Here is a 21,248-nt window from a genome sequence, read left to right on the forward strand (position 1 = left end):
AAAAAATAATGGGTATTCTTTAGGCATGCAATTAAGAGAAAGCTGATTGCTCCATGATACACATACCAATAAATGAAACAGTACCCCAACTGGAAGTTTAGCAGAGAGATTTAGGGAAAAAGACAAGAGGATTCTTCCTGCTGTTGGAGTAATCTCAGTAACTGGCCACATCCTAGTCCTGCAAAGCTCTTCTGTAATCAAATTAGACTGTGGAGCAATTCAAGACCAAGCATGCTATTAAAAATAATGCAAAAAGATCACCTAGTAGTTAATGTAGGCTAAGAGCTGGGTGTGATACCAATAGAGGCAGATTAGCACAGGCTTTCAGAAAGATTGTGCACATGCCCTAACTCTGCACTCTCTGAGAGGCCACACTGCAGGCTGCATGTTGCAAAGAAAACAGACTTCACTGACCTGGTCACTAAACAAGCAAGAAAGAAAGCAACAGCGACAGTCACTTGAGTGGTGGCATATGCTCAGTCTCAGAGTATCGAGAGTTGCTAAGATATATTATCTATAATGCTCAGTATTCAGCAAAGAAATTATGAGAAACACACACACACACACACACACAAAACAGAAAAGTGTGACCCATACACAGGAAAAGAAAGAAGAAATGGAAACTGCTTCTAAGGGGATCTAGGTGTTTAACTTAGTAGACAAACACTCCAAAGCCACTGTTACAAATATATTTAAAGAACCAAAGGAAACCATGTCCAAAGTATTAAAGAAAGGCCTAATAGCAATATCTCATAAAGTACAGAATAAGAGAAATTATAAAAAGAACCAAATTGAAGTTGAAAAGTACACTTTCCAAATAAAAAAATTTACTACAGAAGCTTAATAATAGATTTGAACTGCTAGCAGAGAATCAGTAAGCTTGGTGATCAATCAATTGAGACCATACATTTGAGGAGCACAGAGGAAAATGAATGAAGAAAAATGAGTGGAACCTCAGAGAAAAGTGCTACATCATTAAACACACCAATATATGAAGAGCAAGAGCACCAAAGGAGAGGAAAGAAAGGAGAAGGAAACATAGTTGAGGAAACAGTGGTCAAATACTTTTCAAATTGAGGGAAGATATTAATATGAATATTCAGGGAGCTCATATAATTCTAAGAAGGATAAACTCAACCATACGCACATCTATACACAGCATATAATAATGTTGAAAGACAAAGACCCATTGAGAGCAGCAACAAGAGCAGAAACCCCCAATGCTTTATGAATAACAAAACTACAGTGAGATAAATAGAAGACTTCTTAACAGAAACAATGCCAATGGCGGCAGGATGGAATATGCAAATGCGGATGGAAAAGCACACAGCAAACAATGAAAACTGAAAGAAACTGTCAACCGATCATCTCCACCTAGCAAAGCAAATCCAGAGCAAGATAACGCTTCATATCCACTCGGATGTCTCTAAGAAGAAGAGATGGACAAGAACAAACGTTTTCAAGAATGTGGAGAAACTGGAATACTTATACATTGCTGGATAGATGCAAAATGGTGCAGCTACTGTGAAAAAATGGTTCAGAATCTGATAAATATTAAGCACAGAATTCCCACTTGATCTAGCAATTGCACTTCCAGGTATATACTCAAGAGAAATGAAAACTTATGTCTACACAAAAGCTTGTACACAAATGTTTATAGCAACACCATTCACATAACCAAAGAAAATACAAACAATGCCTATCAACTGATAGACATCAAAATAAAAAGTGGTGTATGTATACAAAGGATTATTTACCAATAAAAATAATGAAGCCTTTAAACATGTTACAACATGGATGAATCTTGTATTCTGTATACTAAATGAAAGAAGCTAGTCAGAAAAGTCCACATATCTTATGCCTCCATTTATCAGAAATGTCCAGAGTAGGGCAATCTATAAACACAGAATGTTACACTAATTGGTGTCTACGACTGACTGATGAAGGTTTCAGAGAAATGAGAGGGACCGGACTATACAAAAGTTTCTTTTGGGGATGATGTAAATGTCTCAGTTTGTGGTAATGTTTGCACAAGTCAGGGAATATACTAAAAAAAAAAACCCATCAAATTATACATTTTCAAGGGGTGAAACTCTGTTGACATATAAATTATATATTAATAAAGCTCTTAAAAATAGTACCTATCTCTTAGAGATATCATTAGGCTAAGTGAGATAATGTGATGTGACTGGTGACAGAAGCAAGGTCCAATGCTGTAAAGAGCAATATTGCATAGGAACCTGGAATGTTAAATCTATGAATCAAGGCAAATTGGAAGAGGTCAAACAGGAGATGGCAAGAGTGCATTTGACATTCTGGGAATCAGCGAACTGAAATGGACTGGAATGGGTGAATTTAACTCAGATGACCATTATATCTACTACTGTGGGCAGGAATCCCTTAAAAGAAATGGAGTAGCCATCATGGTCAATGAAAGAGTCTGAAATGCAGTACTTGGATGCAATCTCAAAAACAACAGAATGATCTCTGTTCATTTCCAAGGCAAACCATTCAATATCACAGTAATCCAAGTCTATGCCCCAACCAGTAACGCTGAAGAAGCTGAAGTTGAATGGTTCTATGAAGACCTACAAGGCCTTTTAGAACTAACACCCCCCAAAAGATATCCTTTTCATTATAGGGGACTGGAATGCAAAAGTAGGAAGTCAAGAAACACCTGGAGTAATAGGCAAATTTGGCCTTGGAATATGGAATGAAGCAGGGCAAAGGCTAATAGAGTTTTGCCAAGAGAACGCACAGGTCATAGCAAACACCCTCTTCCAACAACACCAGAGAAGACTCTACACTTGGACATCACCAGATGGTCAACACCAAAATCAGACTGATTATATTCTTTGCAGCCAAAGATGGAGAAGCTCTATACAGTCAGCAAAAACAAGACTGGGAGCTGACTGTGGCTCAGATCATGAGCTCCTTATTGCCAAATTCAGACTTAAATTGAAGAAAGTAGGGAAAACCACTAGACCATTCAGGTATGACCTAAATCAAATCCCTTATGATTATACAGTGGAAGTGAGAAATAGATTTAAGGGCCTAGATCTGATAGACAAAGTGTCTGATGAACTATGGACTGAAGTTCATGACATTGTACAGGAGACAGGGATCAAGAACATCCCCATGAAAAAAAAAAAATGCAAAAAAGCAAAATGGCTGTCTGGGGAGGCCTTACAAATAGCTGTGAAAAGAAGACAAGCCAAAAGCAAAGGAGAAAAGGAAAGATAAAAACATCTGAATGCAGAGTTCCAAAGAATAGCAAGAAGAGATAAGAAAGCCTTCCTCAGCAATCAATGCAAAGAAATAGAGGAAAACAACAGAATGGGGAATACTAGAGATCTCTTCAAGAAAATTAGAAATACCAAGGGAAGATTTCATGCAAAGATGGGCTCGATAAAGGACAGAAATGGTATGGACCTAACAGAAGCAGAAGACATTAAGAAGAGGTGGCAAGAATACACAGAAGAACAGTACAAAAAAGATCTTCATGACCAAGATAATTACGATGGTATGATCACTCACCTAGAGCCAGATATCCTGGAATGTGACGTCAAGTGGGCCTTAGAAAGCATCACTACGAACAAAGCTAGTGGAGGTGATGGAATTCCAGTTGAGCTCTTTCAAATCCTGAAAGATGATGCTGTGAAAGTGCTGCACTCAATATGCCAGCAAATTTGGAAAACTCAGCAGTGGCCACAGGACTGGAAAAGGTCAGTTTTCATTCCAATCCAAAAGAAAGGCAATGCCAAACAATTGCACTCATCTCACAAACTAGTAAAGTAATGCTCAAAATTCTCCAAGCCAGGCTTCAGCAATACGTGAACTGTGAACTTCCAGATGTCCAAGCTGGTTTTAGAAAAGGCAGAGGAACCAGAGATCAAATTGCCAACATCCACTGGATCATCGAAAAAGCAAGAGAGTTCCAGAAAAACATCTATTTGTGCTTTCTATGCCAAAGCCTTTAACTGTGTGGATCACAATAAATTGTGGAAAATTCTGAAAGAGATGGGAATGCCAGAGCACCTGACCTGCCTCTTGAGAAACCTATATGCAGGTCAGGAAGCAACAGTTAGAACTGGACATGGAACAACAGACTGGTTCCAAATAGGAAAAGGAGTTCGTCAAGGCTGTATATTGTCACCCTGCTTATTTAACTTCTATGCAGAGTACATCATGAGAAACGCTGGGCTGGAAAAAACACAAGCTGGAATCAAGATTGTAGGGAGAAATACCAATAACCTCAGATATGCAGATGACACCACCCTTATGGCAGAAAGTGAAGAAGAACTAAAGAACCTCTTGATGAAAGTGAAAGAGGAGAGTGAAAAAGTTGGCTTAAAGCTCAACATTCAGAAAAGTAAGATCATGGCATCTGGTTCCACCATTTCATGGGAAATAGATGGGGAAACAGTGGACTTTATTTTTTGGGGGGGTTCCAAAATCACTCCAGATTATGACTGAAGCCATGAAATTAAAATACACTTACTCCTTGGAAGGAAAGTTATGACCAACCTAGATAGCATATTGAAAAGCAGAGACATTACTTTGCCAACAAAGGTCCTTCTAGTCAAGGCTATGGTTTTTCCAGTGGTCATGTATGGATGTGAGAGTTGGACTGTGAAGAAAGCTGAGCGCCAAAGAATTGATGCTTTTGAACTGTGGTGTTGGAGAAGACTCTTGAGAGTCCCTTGGACTGCAAGGAGATCCAACCAGTCCATTCTAAAGGAGATCAGCCCTGGGTGTTCTTTGGAAGGAATGATGCTAAAGCTGAAACTCCAGTACTTTGGCCACCTCATGCGAAGAGTTGGCTCATTGGAGAAGACTCTGATGCTGGGAAGGATTGGAGGCAGGAGGAGAAGGGGACGGCAGAGGATGAGATGGCTTGATAGCATCACTGACTCCATGGATGTGAGTTTGAGTGAACTTCAGGAGTAGATGATGGACAGGGAGGCCTGGCGTGTTGCGATTCATGGGGTCACAAAGAGTCGGACATGACTGAGAGACTGAACTGAACTGAAGTGAGATAATAAATGGGAAGCTATTAGGCAAGTCTTTGGCAAATAACATTCAGTAAGTTACTGTTGTTCCTTCTGCTACTGTTATGGTCATGGTTGTTTCTTATGGTGTAATTAGCCCCATATTTCCATCCATTATTTAACAAATATTGAAGAGCACCTACTGTGTGGCACACATTTATGTGCTTGTGACTAGTAATCAGAACAGCTTTCTGATGTTATTTTGGTAGAGATGTAAGTACAGCAGATACTATTTTTTTATTAACCTTATTTAGCAAAATGAGTCAATATACTCTTGGCAACACCAGAGTGACTCTAGAAGTCATTTTAGGGCTTCCAGATCTTATTCAGTTTACTATACTTGGGCTTCATATACAAATATTAACTCCAAATACTCATGGATGGTGTTACCAAGGACCCATGAGCTTGACTGATGTTCACGATCTTCCCCGAGACTGCCTGTGACTCCTCCATTCACAAGCATCACACTCCAATTCTACAATAAGGATTCGGCTTGCACAATGTTTCCTCCAGAAGACTACTCTGGCACTGCTGCCCCTCACCGCTTAGAGCGAGGCGTCTTCATTTCAGTTCTCCTAACACCCATATCTGTCTTTATTTTATCACTCTACAGCAAATTAACTACCTCTGGCTTCTCTCATCAGACAATGCATTCCTTGGACCCAACTCTGATAGGCTCTGGCGAGGCACACTTCTGAAGCACATTCACTATTCACAGACAATTAAAAACGAAATGTTCATTTTGGTTTTGTCTTTCTTCTTTAAGAGTATGTACTTACTATAAATCAGAACCACACTCCTGACTCCCATCAGATCACTGCGTTATCTAGAAACCCAGTAAAAAAGGGCTTAACTGATATTCACCTGGACCTTTAATTAGAACCTGAAAGAACCAAGAATAACAATAACAAAAAAAGGCAGCATCATGTAATATAAAAGGCATGCTATTTTTCTTCATGTGTTAACAGGTTTGGAAGAGGAGGGATGGGGTAACCATCAATCAAGGAAGGAAATCACAGACTTGGCAGCGATTCATGGGGCATCTCCATTCAATAATTTTATTATCGGGCTAAAGATAGAGGACTTCTTAACCCTCCTTTTTTCTTCCTTCTAATGCCTTTGATTTGTCCTATCATATGGTAAATGCCCCTGAAATGCACACTCATAAGTCTAACTGAGGTCACGTATGAGGTCATGTCCACACTCTATGGACAAAATATCACTTTAGTTGGAACTAAGGTATTTGGAAGATTAATAGTGAAAGCACACAGCTTTCTATTCCAGTCACCAAAGTATTAAATTCCAACGTTTATTATGCAGAGGAGTCTTTTTCTGTTCCTCTCACTATCTTTTATGTAGTTGTCATTTACAGCTTTTGGTGTTAACTCCCACTGAGTTCAAAGAGAGCCAGAAATCTCAAGCTGCTGCCAACCAACTCTATTCATGGGACAGACTCCAGGGCATAGCTCAGCCATCATGGAAAAGCCTTGGCTCACAAGACCCAAGGCATCCATGAGCCTGCGCCCCTGCTGGGTTAGTAGGGAGCCAGTGCCTTACTCAGCCTCCACAAACAAATTCAAGGGTGCTGTGAAGGGCATGGTGCACCTCCCTACCACAAAGGTGGCTCCCATGCCTGGTCTGAGCCTTTGTTGAAGAAAGCCAAGGAATCTTCCTTTGGAGCCTTATATGAAGAGTTATAGCTCTTTCATTAAGGAAGATCTATGCTTCTCAAGAGAACAATGGAAGAACCTGACCACACCATCTTCATGCTTAACAAGTGTGCCAAGTCACCACCATCCTACCCTTGACAATTCTCCACTGTATCCATTCTCAATCCAAAAGCCTTTCCAAAGATAGTAGACATGAGCCCAGACCATACCAAATTCTCCCTAAAAAGCAGAATGCTAATATATATATTTTTTTAATTCACAGGACACAGCATTTTCACATATTTAGTATTTCAAGGAATTAACTTTGAATGCCCCTTCAGCATCTAGTATTCATGTACATGCACACAAAATCCTTACAAGATGTAGAGTCTGAATTCTCTTTCCAAACAGGGAAAGGAATAAGACAGACTTAGATGATTTTCTGGAGATGTAACAAACGTACAAAAACCCGGTTGCCAAACACGATCAAGACCTTATTGCTTTGACCACACATTGTTTTCAGCTTGCTACTTATGTCATGCTTCCCCCATATGTGTCTGACTAATTAGCTTGTGTCCAAGAATTTAAGCATCTTCTAAGCTTTTGTCTTCTAAAATGGAAATATTTTAAGAAAAGTAAAAGACAAGCCATTAAGACTTCAGCTTAGGTCAGCCTGAGGGATTCAGGTACCTTTTCAAGTTGACCTGATGCTCCAAACTCTGGGTTTGGAGCAAAGAGGACCACCTGCAGTATCGAAGATGTTTAATGGCTAATTTAGATAATAGGCTTCTCTGGTGGCTCAGATGGTAAAGAATCTGCCAGCAAAGCAGGACACCCATGTTCAACTCCTGGGTCAGAAAGAACTCCTGGAGAAGGGAATGGCTACCCACTCCAGTATTCTTGCCTGGAGAATTCCATGGACAGAGGAGCTTGGCAGACAGTCCATGGGGTCGCAGAGTCAGACATGACTGAGTGAACGTTTCATTTCAGTTCAGATACTAAGGACAAGAAGAAAACACCATAGCATCACCAGCCCAGTAAGACCAGCTCTGCCCTGCCATGGACTCATTACTATATTTGAAATGAATGCTCAAATCTGTAAATATGTCACCAACATCAGAATGACAGAAATAAGGAATTTTTAAGCACTAGCTCAAATAGCCCACATGGCCAATCAGTTGAATACCATTGTTCTATTCAAAATTAAGACAATCCTCCAGTGCTAGTAAGTGAGAAACCTGTTTAAGGAACCAATAAGTCAGAACCAATAACCCCGAAGAATTCACAGCCTTCAGACTTGGCCATAAGTTCTTATGTAGTTTTCAAGCTGCAGTACTCTGCCTCACTCACTGTAGAATAAAAACAACAGAAGTCAGGACCTTCACGCTGCTTCCAAGCAGGGAAAGGACGCAACCCAGCATATTTTAGAAAGTACCTCTTGGCAGTTTTTCCTCCTGCTTTGACAAATCAGAGAAGTCTGTACTGCAGTGGTGGGAGAACAACCCAAGGTGCAAGGGAAATATTGTCGCTTGTCCCCTTTTCCGTGTCCCCATCACTTCACGACCAGCGGCATGAGCTGTACTCACCAATCCTTTGCAGGTCGAAAGAGCCACTGAGGAATTTTTGTGGGATCGCAAGGAGCCTTGATAAAAACAGAAATCCTCGGGTGGGAAAGCCTGCACCGACTTCGTGCCCTGCTTTCCCAAAGTCTGGATGAGAAATCCAGGTGCCACCAGTTTGCTGGAGGCTTTCAGATCCAGGTGGAAGTCATGCCTGAAGCCTTTCAGCCGAAGGTGCAGAGAGTCAACTCCGAGCTGGGCCAGAGCCCTTTTCCTCCTCTGGGGGTGGGTGATTTCATGGGACACGTAGTTGCCCTTGTGGTCAACCTCGTAGGGAGACACCAGCTCATAGTCTGAAATCAAGAGAGGATGTGTGGCTGAGTAATTTCAGAGTTCTGAAAAGGACCAAGAAGTCTTCAAATATAATTTACACTGGATGATATTTTCACCCAGCAAGAAAGATGGTGGAAATGTCAACCTCCACCCATTCAAATCCAAACTGAACGCATAAAATCAGAGTTTAAAGGGGAAATCTTAAAAGGGGGCTTTGGAGAAGTCACTGTTGTCCCTATAATGTGATATTACCAATCCAGCAATTGCTATGACACTTCTAAGGAGAAAGAGATTACAGACCAAATGAAGCTAAGACTGGGCTTTTTGGATCACTAGAATAATTATAATAAGTAATCATTTTTATATCCTTAAACATTCTTTTAGTCATATTGTCTTTTACCAACATCTTCATTCCACTGATAAGAAATTTTAGCTTAAAAATACTGATAATGTTTCCGAGACCAATTAACAAGATTCATGTCCGACTCTTTGCAACCCCAAGGACTGTAGCCCACCAGGCTCCTCTTTCCATGGTATTCTCCAGGCAAGAATACTGGAGTGAGTAGCTATTCCTTTCTCTGGGGGGTCTTCTATCCTGGTGTTCACTGCAGCACTATTTACAGTAGCCAGGATAGGGAAGCAACCTAGATGTCCATCAACAGATGAATGGATAAAGAAGATATGGTATATACATAAAATGGAATATTGCTCAGCTATAAAAAGGAAGGTATTTGAGTCAGTTCTCATGAGATGGATGAACCTAAAGCCTGTTTTACAGAATGAAGTAAGTCAGAAAGATAAAAACAAGCATCGCTTATTTTTCATTGCTTGGATCAAAATTCTCTCTTTCATCCCCACCATTAACACATCATCTCTGCCATCGAGAGGTCAGGGAGCAGTTTTTTTCTGGGCAGAGGGACAGAATGTGGACCACAGACATGGGGTGGGCTTCACACCAGGGATCGTATCTTCCTGAACTGCCATGCTCTAAGCTTGAACCTGGGCTTTTAGACCATGTGAAGGTCAGTTTGCCAAAGTCGGACATGCTCAGTCCTGTCCAACTCTTGATGACCTCCTGGACTATAGTTCACCAGGCTCCTCTGCCCATGGGATTCTCCAGGCAAGAATACTGGAGAGGGTAGATATTCCCTTCTGCAAGGGATCTTCCCAACCCAGGGACTGGGCCCATATCTCTTGTGTCTCCCGCATTGGCAGGTAGATTCCTTATCACTAGCACCACCCAGGAAGATCTGAAGGCAGATTTATCAAAGCTGAGGCTATGAAATATATTAGCCAATGTGTTGGTTTGATTTACATCTTTCAAACATTTAAACATATCTTGCATGTCTCTCTATCTGTGTACTAGCAATGGGCCTGCACAGCTTTGGAGAAGACTTGCTATCTAGCCTGCATTTTGTCTAAACACCAGGAAATAGCAGACAAGAAAGACATGGGCCTTCTCCAAATTCCCTCTAAGATGCCTCTGAAAGGGGTGTCAGACCCCAGCACCAGAGGACTAGACCTGCACCATGGTGCTCAGACCTGAAAGACAGGATGCAACCTCCTCTTAAATGTAGGACAAGACTTGATCCTAATATTCTCATCCGGATCCTCCACCAATAAATGTTCTCAGGAGACAGTTTGATGCTTAAGAACTGGTCCTTTTGCATGGGTTGGACATGTTTCCTGGAGTCATAATGTAAACTAAAACATTGTCCTACAGAAGTGGCATTTGGTCATTTGGCGAACAATCCTAGCTAGGTTTTTATGTTTATTCTTGCCACCTCTTCTTAATATCTTCTGTTTCTGTTAGGTCCATACCATTTCTGTCCTTTATTGTACCCATCATCATATGAAATGTCCCTTTTGTATCTCTAATTTTCTTGAAGAGCTCTCTAGTCTTTTCCATTCTATTGTTTTCCCTTATTTCTTTGCATTGATCACTTACGAAGGCAGTGATCAATGCCTTTTGTAAAGAAGAACTATACAAAAAAGATATTAATGACCCAGATAACCACGATGGTGTGATCACTCACCTAGAGCCAGACATCCTGGAGTACAAAATTAAGTGGGCTTCAGGAAGCATCACTACTAACTAAGCTAGTGGAGGTGATGGAATTCCAGCTGAGCTATTTCAAATCCTAAATGATGTTGCTGTGAAAGTGCTGCACTCAATGTTGCAGCAAATTTGGAAAACACAGCAGTGACCACAGGACTGGAAATGCCAGTTTTCATTCCAATCCCAAAGAAAGGCAATACCAAAGAATGCTCAAACTACTGCACAATTGCCCTCATTTCACATGCTAGTAAAGTAATGCTCAAAATTCTCCAAGCCAGGCTTCAACAGTATGTGAACAGAGAACTTCCAGATGTTCAAGCTGGATTTAGAAAAGGTGGAGGAATCAGAGATCAAATTGCCAGCATCTGTTGGAACATAGAAAAAGCAAGAGAGTTCCAGAAAAACATCTACTTCTGTTTCATTGACTACACTTAAGTCTTTGACTGTGTGGATCACAATAAACTACAGCAAATTCTGAAAGAGATGTGAATACCAGACCATCTTACCTACTTCCTGAGAAATCTGTATGCAGGTCAAGAAGCAACAGTTAGAGCCAGATGGAACAACAGACTGCTTCCAAACTGGGAAAGGAGTATGTCAAAGCTGTATATTGTCATCCTGCTTATTTATTTGACTTCTATGCAAAGTACATCATGTGAAATACTGGGCTGGATGAAGCACAAGCTGGAATCAAGATTGTTGGGATAAATTATCAATAATCTCATATATGCAGATGACATTACCCTTATGGCAGAAAGAGAAGAGGAACTAAGAGCCTCATGATAAAGGTAAAAGAGGAGATTGAAAAAGCTGGCTTAAAACTCAACATTCAAAAAACTAAGATCATAGCATCTGGTCCAATCACTTTGTGGCAAAAAGATGGGGAAACAATGGAAACAGTTACAGACTTTGCTTTCTTGGATTCCAAAATCACTGAAGATGGTGACTGCAGCCATGAAATTAAAAGCTGCTTGCTCTTTGGAAGAAAAGTTATGACAAATCTGTACAGCATATTAAAAAGCAGAGACATTACTTTGCCAACAAAGGTCTGTCTAGTCAAAGCTATGGTTTTTCCAGTAGTCATATATGGATGTGAAAGTTGGACCATAAAGAAAGCTGAGTGCTGAAGAACTGATGCTTTTGAACTGTGGTGTTGGAAAATACCCTTGAGAGTCCCCTGGACTGTAAGGAGATCAAATCAGATCAGATCAGTCGCTCAGTCATGTCCAACTCTTTGCGACTCCATGAATCGCAGCACGCCAGGCCTCCCTGTCCCTCACCAACTCCCGGAGTTCACTCAGACTCACGTCCATCCAGTCAGTGATGCCATCCAGCCATCTCATCCTCTGTCGTCCCCTTCTCCTCCTGCCCCCAATCCCTCCCAGCATCAGAGTCTTTTCCAATGAGTCAACTCTTCGCATGAGGTGGCCAGCTTTAGCATCATTCCTTCCAAAGAAATCCCAGGGCTGATCTCCTTCAGAATGGACTGGTTGGATCTCCTTGCAGTCCAAGGGACTCTCAAGAGTCTTCTCCAACACCACAGTTCAAAAGCATCAATTCTTCAGTGCTCAGCCTTCTTCACAGTCCAACTCTCACATCCATACATGACCCCAGAAAAAACCATAGCCTGGACTAGACGAATCTTTGTTGGCAAAGGAAATCAACCCTGAATATTCATTGGAAGGACTGAAGCTGAAACTCCAATCCTTTGGCCACCTGAGGTGAAGAGCCGACTCATTAGAAAAAACCCTGATGCTGGGAAAGATTGAAGGCAAGAGGAGAAGGGGGCAACAGAGGGTGAGATGGCATCACCGACTCAATGGACATGAGTTTGAGCAAGCTCTGGGAGATGGTGAAGGACAGGGAATCCTGGCGTGCTGCAGTCCAGGGGCGTCCCAAAGAGTCAGACACAACTGAGAGACTGAACAACCACTAGCTAGGTGGCGACAGTGGTAAAGAATTGGCCTGCAATGCAAGAGACATGAGTTCAATCCCTGAGTCAAGAAGATCTCCTGGAGGTGGAAATGGCAACCTACTCCAGTATCCTTGCCTGGAAAATCCCATGGACAGAGGAGCCTGGAGGGCTACAGTCCCTGGGGTCATAAAAGAGTCAGACGTGATGAGTACCCCTCACACACGTGGGAACAGTACTTGAGTAACTCTTTTTCTGAAAAAAGAAATTTTCCTTAACAACCAAAGCTCTTTTGGTATAGGTACTTGCCCACAAGTCCCTGGGCCATCCTGGCAGGTATCTGAAGGGTTACACTGGACCACAGAGAGTGGGTGGCAGCCAGTAGATGGTCATAAAAGCAAGTGTCTGGTTTGGGCGAGGCAGAGAAGGTGGGGATGATAAGGCACTGTGCAGAGCCCCTGGTAATGAGTTCCTCAGCAAGGTGAGTGTCAAGGGCCCGGCACTCAGCCCATAACCGAACGCTTGGCTATGGCCTGTTTGAGCCCAGGCTTCCTGCTTCCTCGGGTCAAGGGCTTTGACGTCAACCCCTGGAGGGCTATTTGCAGGCTTACAGACCTGGCCCATCGTCCAGGTAACTGGTGATCTGGGGCCCATACAAATTAGACAGTCAACAGGTGCTGGCTGGCCAATGGACAACCAAACTTTGCAATATCTATCAAAGCAGGGCCCTGGTGTCTGATATGGGAGAATACACTGTGATTATTTCACATTTTAGTTAGGAAAACAAGAAAGTAAAACAAACCTGCTTGAATTCTATGCAATAATTTTAAAAGGGGAGGAAACAAATTAGGTATTAACATCCTGGTGTAAGTGTGTGACCCCAGTCACTGCTTGTAGTTGGTCAGTCACTCAGTCGTGTCCGACTGCGACCCCATGGGCTGCAGCACACACCTCTCTGTCCCTCTCCATCTCCCGAGTTTGTCAAAGCTCATGTCCACTGAAGCATGATGCCTTCCAACCATCTCATCCTGTTACCCTCCTTCTCCTTCTGCCTTCAATCTTTCCCAGAATCAGGGTCTTTTCCAGTGAGCTGGCTCTTTGTATCAGGTGGCCAAAGTATTGGAATTTCATCTTCAGCATCAGTCCTTCCATGACTATTCAGGGTTGATTTCCTTTAGGATGGACTGGTTTGATCTCCTTGCAGTCCAAAGGACTCTCAACACTACAACTGAAAAGCATCAATTTTTAAATGCTCAGCCTTCTTTATGGTTCAACTCTCACCTCTGTACATGCCTACTGGAAAGACCATAGCCTTGACTATATGGACCTTTGTTGGCAAAGTGATGGCTTTGCTTTTTAATACACTGTCCACTGGGGGAAGGAATGGCAAACCAATTCAGTAATTTTTCCATGAGAACCCCATGAACTGTATACAAAGAAGTCTGTCCCTGGGCACTCCAAAAAACAGGGAAAAGCTCTTGCTCATGTAGTTGTGTTTCCCCAACTGCCTTCCTCATCCCGCTTTCTGAACTCAGGGGAAAAGCTAGTGTGATGTGGCTGTGTTAACACCTTTCTTCCTGCCCTGCGAGCCCTTGGGGAGTCTCCACCTCACACCCGCCTGTTTCCATCCCGACAGAGGCTCTGGAATGAGGACAAAGCCTGGGGACTGTTCCAAACCCTGGTAACGAGCAGATTTATTGCACATAAAAAGATGATTACCATTCAAAAAATCAGATTGTTCCCAGATGACATAAAGTCATATTCTTCTGACCTTTACTTGGGAGGACATACAATCTTTATCCTTTATGGGGAAGGGGGACCTACCACAACTCTTTTTCAAAGTAACTTTTAAGCCTCTTTTACAGAAACACACACAGCATTCTGCTGATGCTTCTTTCACAACCAGCTATGGTGGGGGTGGGGTGGGGGGATGGCCTGGTGGAAAGCATTTGCCAATTTCCATGGTATAAACACTCCCACCGAGGCTGATGTCAATTGCCCAGGCGACATCACTGAACGTGGAGTTTAGAGGTTTGCAAGGTGGCACATGGTTACAAAGCGTCTCCATACAGAGGAGATGCTGCTGTCGCTCAGCCGCTAAATCATATCTGACGCTTTGCGATCCTATGGACTGCAGCACACCTGGCCTCCCAGTCTCTCACCATCTCCCAGAGTTCACCCAAGTTCACTGAGTCAGTGTGCCATCCAGAGAAGGTGGGATGGTAAGGCACTGCTCAGAGGCGACACAGGCAAGTATTGTCAAGAGGATAAACAACAGCAAAACCTTTAAAAACTGGGAAGTGATGAGATTTCAGTGTTTTAGTTTTGGTCTTTTTTTATTTTATGTTACTTTATTTGCTTATCTATTTTCTGGACCTTGGTACCCAGACCAGGGATCGAACCCAAGCCCCCTGTAGTGGAAGCTAACCACTGGTGCCCCAGAGAAGTCCTAATCTTCTTTAGAACATGATGGTTTCCCTGCAAGTTTCTTTTGATTTTCAACAAACCAGCTCACAAATTTCCTGATGAGGTTAAGAGTCAGCTCTGGAGACCTGGTGCATGCTTGCACAGCACACTGGCTCCAACAACCGAGAAGCCGCTCACTGTCACCAACCACAGTCCCTTCCAGGATGAAGGGGAACAGAAGTGAAAACTGAGCCCAGTGGCTCTCAGCGGGGTGTTACCCTCCCCCACCCCCAGGAGATGCTGGGGACATTGGGGGACACTTTGGTTTTCAGAAAGCAGAAGGAGAGGGCAGTGCTGTGGGGGTATAGTGGGTGAGTCCAGCAAGGTTGGTACATATTCTTCCAGGCACAAGACAGGCTGCCTCAACAAGAGATCTAGAGCATCTCCAAGGTGGGGAAACCCTGGCTCTTCTATCAGGCAGCAGTCCTCCGCATCAAATACACACTGTCAGTTCTGTGTAGATGACTGTGCAGAGGCTCGTAGCCACAGAATTCTATGAATGAACAAAGTAAGCAGAGCTTCTCCCCTGTCCACTTACTACTACTCCGAGAGAAGGTGATATATCATTGGTATAAAATGATAGTTTCAAACTAACTCTCAAGCTTAAGGTTTAAAATGATAATCCCCCAAACTACTGGCTTGTAAAATCAAGAAAAAAAAATTAGTGAGATTCCTGATCCTTTAGAATCCCTGAAATAAGACCTCAGCCCTACAGAGGCGTTTTTAAGGAGAAGAAACACACACGTGGCTGCTGCAGTCAGCACCCTGATCAACTTGATTTCAAGAGCTGTTTTTGACTAAGCACCAAGTCTAGGGAGAGTCCAGTCTCAGACTGAGTGCATGATGCATGGCCCACCTGTGAGTGTACACGGTCTGCCCGGTGCCAGCTCTGGAGGACGGATTTTGTCCATTGAGTCCTAACTGCACGTTCAGGGCCTCACACGCATAGCTTGTCATCAGCCACGGCGGGAGCATTTAGCCCATGGGAACCAGAACACGTAACAAATCAGAGCCTCCAAGAAGCTGTTGTTAAACAGTTACCAGCAAAGCACTGGGCCAGCCTGCCCTGTCTCAGGGTATGTGAATGTGTGAGTATAAATCAATATAAACTATGAATGCACACACACACACACAGGTCTCTCTTGTTCAACAAAACAAAATTCTAAAAACTTCCCACCCTTGACCTGGAAGCTTAGCTTACCCTAGATTTTGAAAAGTTATTAATAACAAGCTCATGCTATATCTTTGGGGATTCCCTGGTGGCTCAGATGGTAAAGAACTGCCCGCAGTGCAGGAGAGCTGGGTTCAACCCCATCGGCCAGGAAGATCCCATGAAGAAAGGAATGGCTGTTGTCTTTGCTCTGAAAAAGACCTGCTATTATTATGACAAAGGTTAATTTGTAGAAAAAGCATTCAAGTCTTCTCTTAAGGAAAAGCAATGCTGAATCAGCCAAAATGAAAGGGGTGCACCGAATGTCTGAAAATAGAATTGATCTCAATGAACATATCTACTGTTGCTCACAGAATATATGGAGTTCTATTTCTAACTGCATAATTACTCCAGACACCCAGGAACATTGACTATAGAGGTTAAAATATGTGTTAAACAAACCTTTTGGCCAAAAGAGTTATTTCAAAGCCAGATGTAGGTTTTGAAAGAAAAGAAAGTGTTAGTCACTCAGTCATGTCGGACTCTTTGTGAAGTCACAGACTGTAGCCTGTCAGGCTCCTCCATCCATGGGATTCTCCAGGCAAGATACTGAAGTGGGTTGCCATTCTGTTCTCCAGGGCATCTTCCTGACCCAGAACTCAAACTCGGGTCTCCTGCATTGCAGGCGGATTTTTTATCATCTGAGTCTCCAGGTTTTGAAGGCATCCCCAGACATCTAGCAGTCAGCTAACCCCAGCATCACACAGTCTATTCCATCTCTGCCATCCTAGGTCGAAAGAGGTCACTGCTGAGCACAAGGAGTCTTTCCCTGATCCTGTGGGAGCTTTCCACTGAAACTCACTCTCTCAAGTTAGCCATCTATAACTGGACCCGAAACACCCACACAGTGGGAGATGAGGGGGCGGCGTGTCCCCTGGGCTAGAACCTCCCTGACGATGGCGCCCACCTTCCCCATGAGGTTCCAACCAAGCCAGCTAACTGGTTCTTTCAGGAACTCTGGGCTTGTGACCCCCAGCTGAGGAGTTAGGTGATCAGAGCCACGTGCCTGCCAGGCTGGAGTCCAGTTCACAGGATGCTCCTCCAGGGAGAAGGGCACACTTGGGCAGGATGTCTTGGGTTCTCCTCCTGGAGGTGATTATGTATCTCCAAAGCTTTTACCTCCCAGAAAACCCCATAAATGTTAAGAAACACTTTGAAAATTCTTCTGAGACCTTCAGGAGTTCTCATGATTCTAGAAAGCTAGAATTTTCAAAAAATCTTACTTTTTAAGTGGGGAAAGACAATTAACTACAGTGTAAGTCATTACATACTAGAATGAAACGTAAGAGAAACGCTGAGGATGAGGGCAAGCCCAAACAGGTGAGCTTGAAATAACTCTGGCAAATATAGGGACAGAAACGTTTTCTATTATTTACCGCTGGTGCCCTCTGGTGGATTTGGAAAAGGTCCTACGTTCCCACATTTCATTTATCACTTTACAGGCTCTTACAGGCAGAATCTCAATAATTAATGCATATAATTCAATGATTGTCTTTAGGAGTTTTATTAAGAAGCTACATTCAGGAGTTCTGAATTATTAACTCATTTTTTAAGGTTTACTGAAAAAATATGATGGGATAATCAAACCTGATTCTTCTTCTATAAGTCACTAACAACATTTGAGATGGCAATTTCTTCTTGGAATCGATGCAAAGTATTCATATTCAGCAACTGCCAATGGACTGGGTTCAGATGAAAAGCCAGCTAGCAACTGAAATTAAACACCTGCTTTCTGATCTACCCTAAAGCAGGTCAGGACAGGGAGGTCTCTCCCCCTGACACATGAAATAATAAATGCCTCTTGTGAGGAGAGAAAGTACAACCACACACTGCAAAGTTCTGACCTGCTTTTATGTCAAAACAAGGCATGGACTTGGACACTGCTCTTACAGTCCCATGGACAGAGGACCCTGGTGGGCTACAGTCCATGGGGTCGCAGAGTCGAACACGACTGAGCGACTTCACTTCACTTCACTTATGAAGTCACAAGACGCTGATTACCCATCCCACCAGCTCTCCAGGAGCATCCCTTTCGATGCTAAGGTGGTAACTACTGAGCAGAACAGCTGTCTTTTTGTCTCCTGCTCTGGCTTCCCAGGTGGCTCAGTGATAAAGAATCCACCCGCCCATGCCGGAGACCTGAGTTCCATCCCTGAGTCGGGAAGATCCCCTGGAGAAGGCAATGGCAACCCACTCCAGTATTCTTGCCTGGAGAATCCCATGAACAGAGGAGCCTGGCGGGCTACAGTCCACCAGGGGCAAAGAGTCGGGCACGACTGAACAGGCAGGCAGGCAGGGTATATGCCCAGCAGAGGGACTGCTTGGTCCTATGGTTGTTCTAGTTTCTAGTTTTCTGGCAATGGAGGGTGTTCGCTGTAAAAGGCCAGAAAGGGAACAGGTGAAGGAGGGGACGAGGGGATGGAGAAAGGCGTTGTAAGCTTTGTAATCGCTTTGGTGTCTGCATTAATATAACTCCTAGGTTATTTCTCCCTTCTATTTCATCTAAATACATTCCCTTGCTTTCTTCCCTAATGCTTATGGTAATAACCCTGGTAAATCGCATCTGTTTTACTGGGAAATGATATAAATATTGCTGAAAGTTGACTCAGCGGTGTTCGCTGGGAAGCGCCGCAGCGTCTTACAGGGAATTCCCTGAGTTAGGAACCTTCGCGGCGCTTTGTAAACCAGCCTTCGGGCGTTTACAAGCTGCTCCGCGGAAAAGGTTCGAACCACCCTTCCGCCCCGCGCGGACTTACCGCCCTTTTCCCCCCAGCCCGGCCACTCCGCGGGTCCAGGAGGACGCCGGACGCTCGGGCTCCCGGGCGAGGCCGCTGCGGGTCCCACGGCGCAAGCAGGTGCCTGCGGGAAAACAGCGGCGAGACCTCGGTGAGACCCGGCTGCGCGAGGGGGGCTCCGGGGAACCCCGCCCGCGCCGTCTGGACCCACCTGCACACCCACCTGCGCCAGCAGCAGCACCCAGAGCGCCGCGCGGCCGAGGACCCGCATGGCCCGGCCGCCCAGCGCGCCCCGCGTCCGCCGCCCGCGCTGCGCCGCCGCGGGGAGAACGCACGGCTCCATCTAGGGGCGCTCGGAGGGGCCCGGGCCGCGGGAGGCTCCCCAGCCTGGCGGCCCTGCGAAGCGGGCACCGAGGACCAGCCGGGTCGGCACGCAGCACGGTGTCCTGCGGTGGATGCGCCGCCCGCGCCGGGGTTATTACTGCGGCTCCGCGCCGCGCGGGGGGCGGAGTGGCGGCCGCGGGGTGGCGGGGGCGGCGGGGGCGGCGGCGGAGCGCCCGCCCGCACCGTGGGAGAGACGGGGAGGGCAGGCGAGGGGAGGGGACGGGGAGAGGCAGGAGCGAGGGCGGCGGGGTGGGGCGCGAGGAGAGGAGGACCTGGGAGAAGCCGCGCGCTCCCGGGCTCGCAGTCGGCGCGCCTGGCCGGCCGTCCCGTGGGCTCGCGGGTGGCCGGGGCGGGGGGACCCGGGGTGGGGGCGGTGAGCCGCTTGAGGCCGCCCGCCCCGAGCGCTCCGGCCTGCAGTCCGCGGCTGGGCAGGGCTCGCACCTCGCGGCGCTGCGCCCCGGCGCTCCCCGGTCCCCACTCCTGAGAGCCAGGCTTGCGCATCCAGAGGCCGACACCTGCCGCCCGCCGGCATGCGGCGGGACAGCAACCCCTGGGCCTGCCCTTCCGCCCGGGGCGGGGCGGGGCGGGGGGGGGTCGAGTGTGAAACAGGAGTGCCCAGACCTTCTGGCCGATGCGCGCGTCTGAGAGCAGAGGACGCGAACGGGCATCGCCCGCCGACTCGGCAGGCGCTGCGGGTGGGGAAAGCTCCGGCCTCCGTCCCGTCGGCCCTGGGACCTATCGGCGCTCCGGGCTCCGGGGATCCTGGCCGCCGCGGACTGGCCTTGCTCTGAGCGCGCCTGTCCCGGGGCCGCTGGAGCCCTACGTGCAGCCGATAGGGAAGGCTTTGGCTTTGCGGGTGGGTGCGGGCCGGGGCCAGTTCCTGCGCTGCTGTGTCAGTCGCGCTAGGAGGCTGAGGACGCGCCGCCACCCGCCCGCCTACCAGCCCAGCCCGGGTTCTACACCTGTTGATGGCTCTGTGTGTGAACGCACGTGTGTGTTTGAACGTGAGCGCACACGTACCTGCGCTAGGTGTACGTGAATGTGCATTAGAACCGGTTTCTGTGTCCTTCCTCCCGCGTCCGCCGCCGTGCCTGTGTGCGCGCTGGAGCCTCAGCGCACCGGATTTTCCGGCGTGTGTCCTGCCTGTGACCACTCCGTTCTACTCACTGCTCCTTGGCCTCCCAGACCTCTTACCTCCTGGAGGTCTCCGGAATCTGGGCTCCTGCTTCGTGGTCCCAGTCCCCTGCACATTCAGTTAAGCCCGTCTTGGCCGGTTTTTGCACATTTTGGAGTGGAAATTGGTGGCAGTGGTCTCTGGACCCCCCTTCGCCCGGCTCGCCCTGAGCCAGTGGGTGCCTCTGATTTCTGGCAGCTCGGCGGTGCAGGCTTGCTGGGCAGACACGGAGCACCCTCAGGCTGTGAAGGGCAGACTCCGTCTCCATCTCTCGCTCTCTTTCTCATATTTATTTATTTTAAAACACTCTGCAGAAGTGGGAGAAATTTTACAAAAAGTCGTGCTTTGGGAAGTGGGCTTAAGCCCCTCCCCATCCCCTCCTCCACGAAGTTCCTAACTGGTGTGTGCCTTGGTGTGCCCACAGCCAGTCTGTCAGGGGCTCATTGGAAGCTAGCAAAGGTTCTGCAGGAGGCAGAGAGTCCCTTTGTCTTGAGTACTGGGCATTGCATGCTTGGTAAACCGGGGATCTCTAATTATCGCTAATTGCGTCGAAGGTAACATGCAAGGGCATCAGGTTTTCCAAGTTTAGCTACCATCATGCCCATGGCTCTCTTTAAGTTCATCAGATGGAATGAAAGAAGAATGGCCAGTAAAAAGGATCCACTTTTGGAATTCTTTTATTCCCCTTTTGGAATACAACCAAAATCAATCTTTCC

At 45.8% G+C, this 21,248-nt stretch overlaps 1 protein-coding gene across 1 annotated transcript in view; it reads right to left on the minus strand.

Moving 5' to 3' along the window:
• The window catches only part of ADAMTS16 (ADAM metallopeptidase with thrombospondin type 1 motif 16), a 193,750-nt gene extending 174,252 nt beyond the window's left edge, over positions 1–19,498 (minus strand). Inside the window, exons 1-3 of the mRNA XM_027520155.1 lie at positions 19,198–19,498; positions 18,996–19,098; positions 8,287–8,612 (exon numbers count right to left, since the gene is read on the minus strand). Coding sequence (XP_027375956.1) covers positions 8,287–8,612; positions 18,996–19,098; positions 19,198–19,317 — 549 coding nt within the window. The 5' untranslated portion in view covers positions 19,318–19,498. The remainder of the gene's footprint in view (positions 1–8,286; positions 8,613–18,995; positions 19,099–19,197) is intronic.
• Between the last annotated feature and the right edge of the window lie 1,750 nt (positions 19,499–21,248).

Source organism: Bos indicus x Bos taurus, chromosome 20, assembly GCF_003369695.1.
Source record: "Bos indicus x Bos taurus breed Angus x Brahman F1 hybrid chromosome 20, Bos_hybrid_MaternalHap_v2.0, whole genome shotgun sequence".
NCBI classification, from domain to species: Eukaryota; Metazoa; Chordata; class Mammalia; order Artiodactyla; family Bovidae; genus Bos; species Bos indicus x Bos taurus.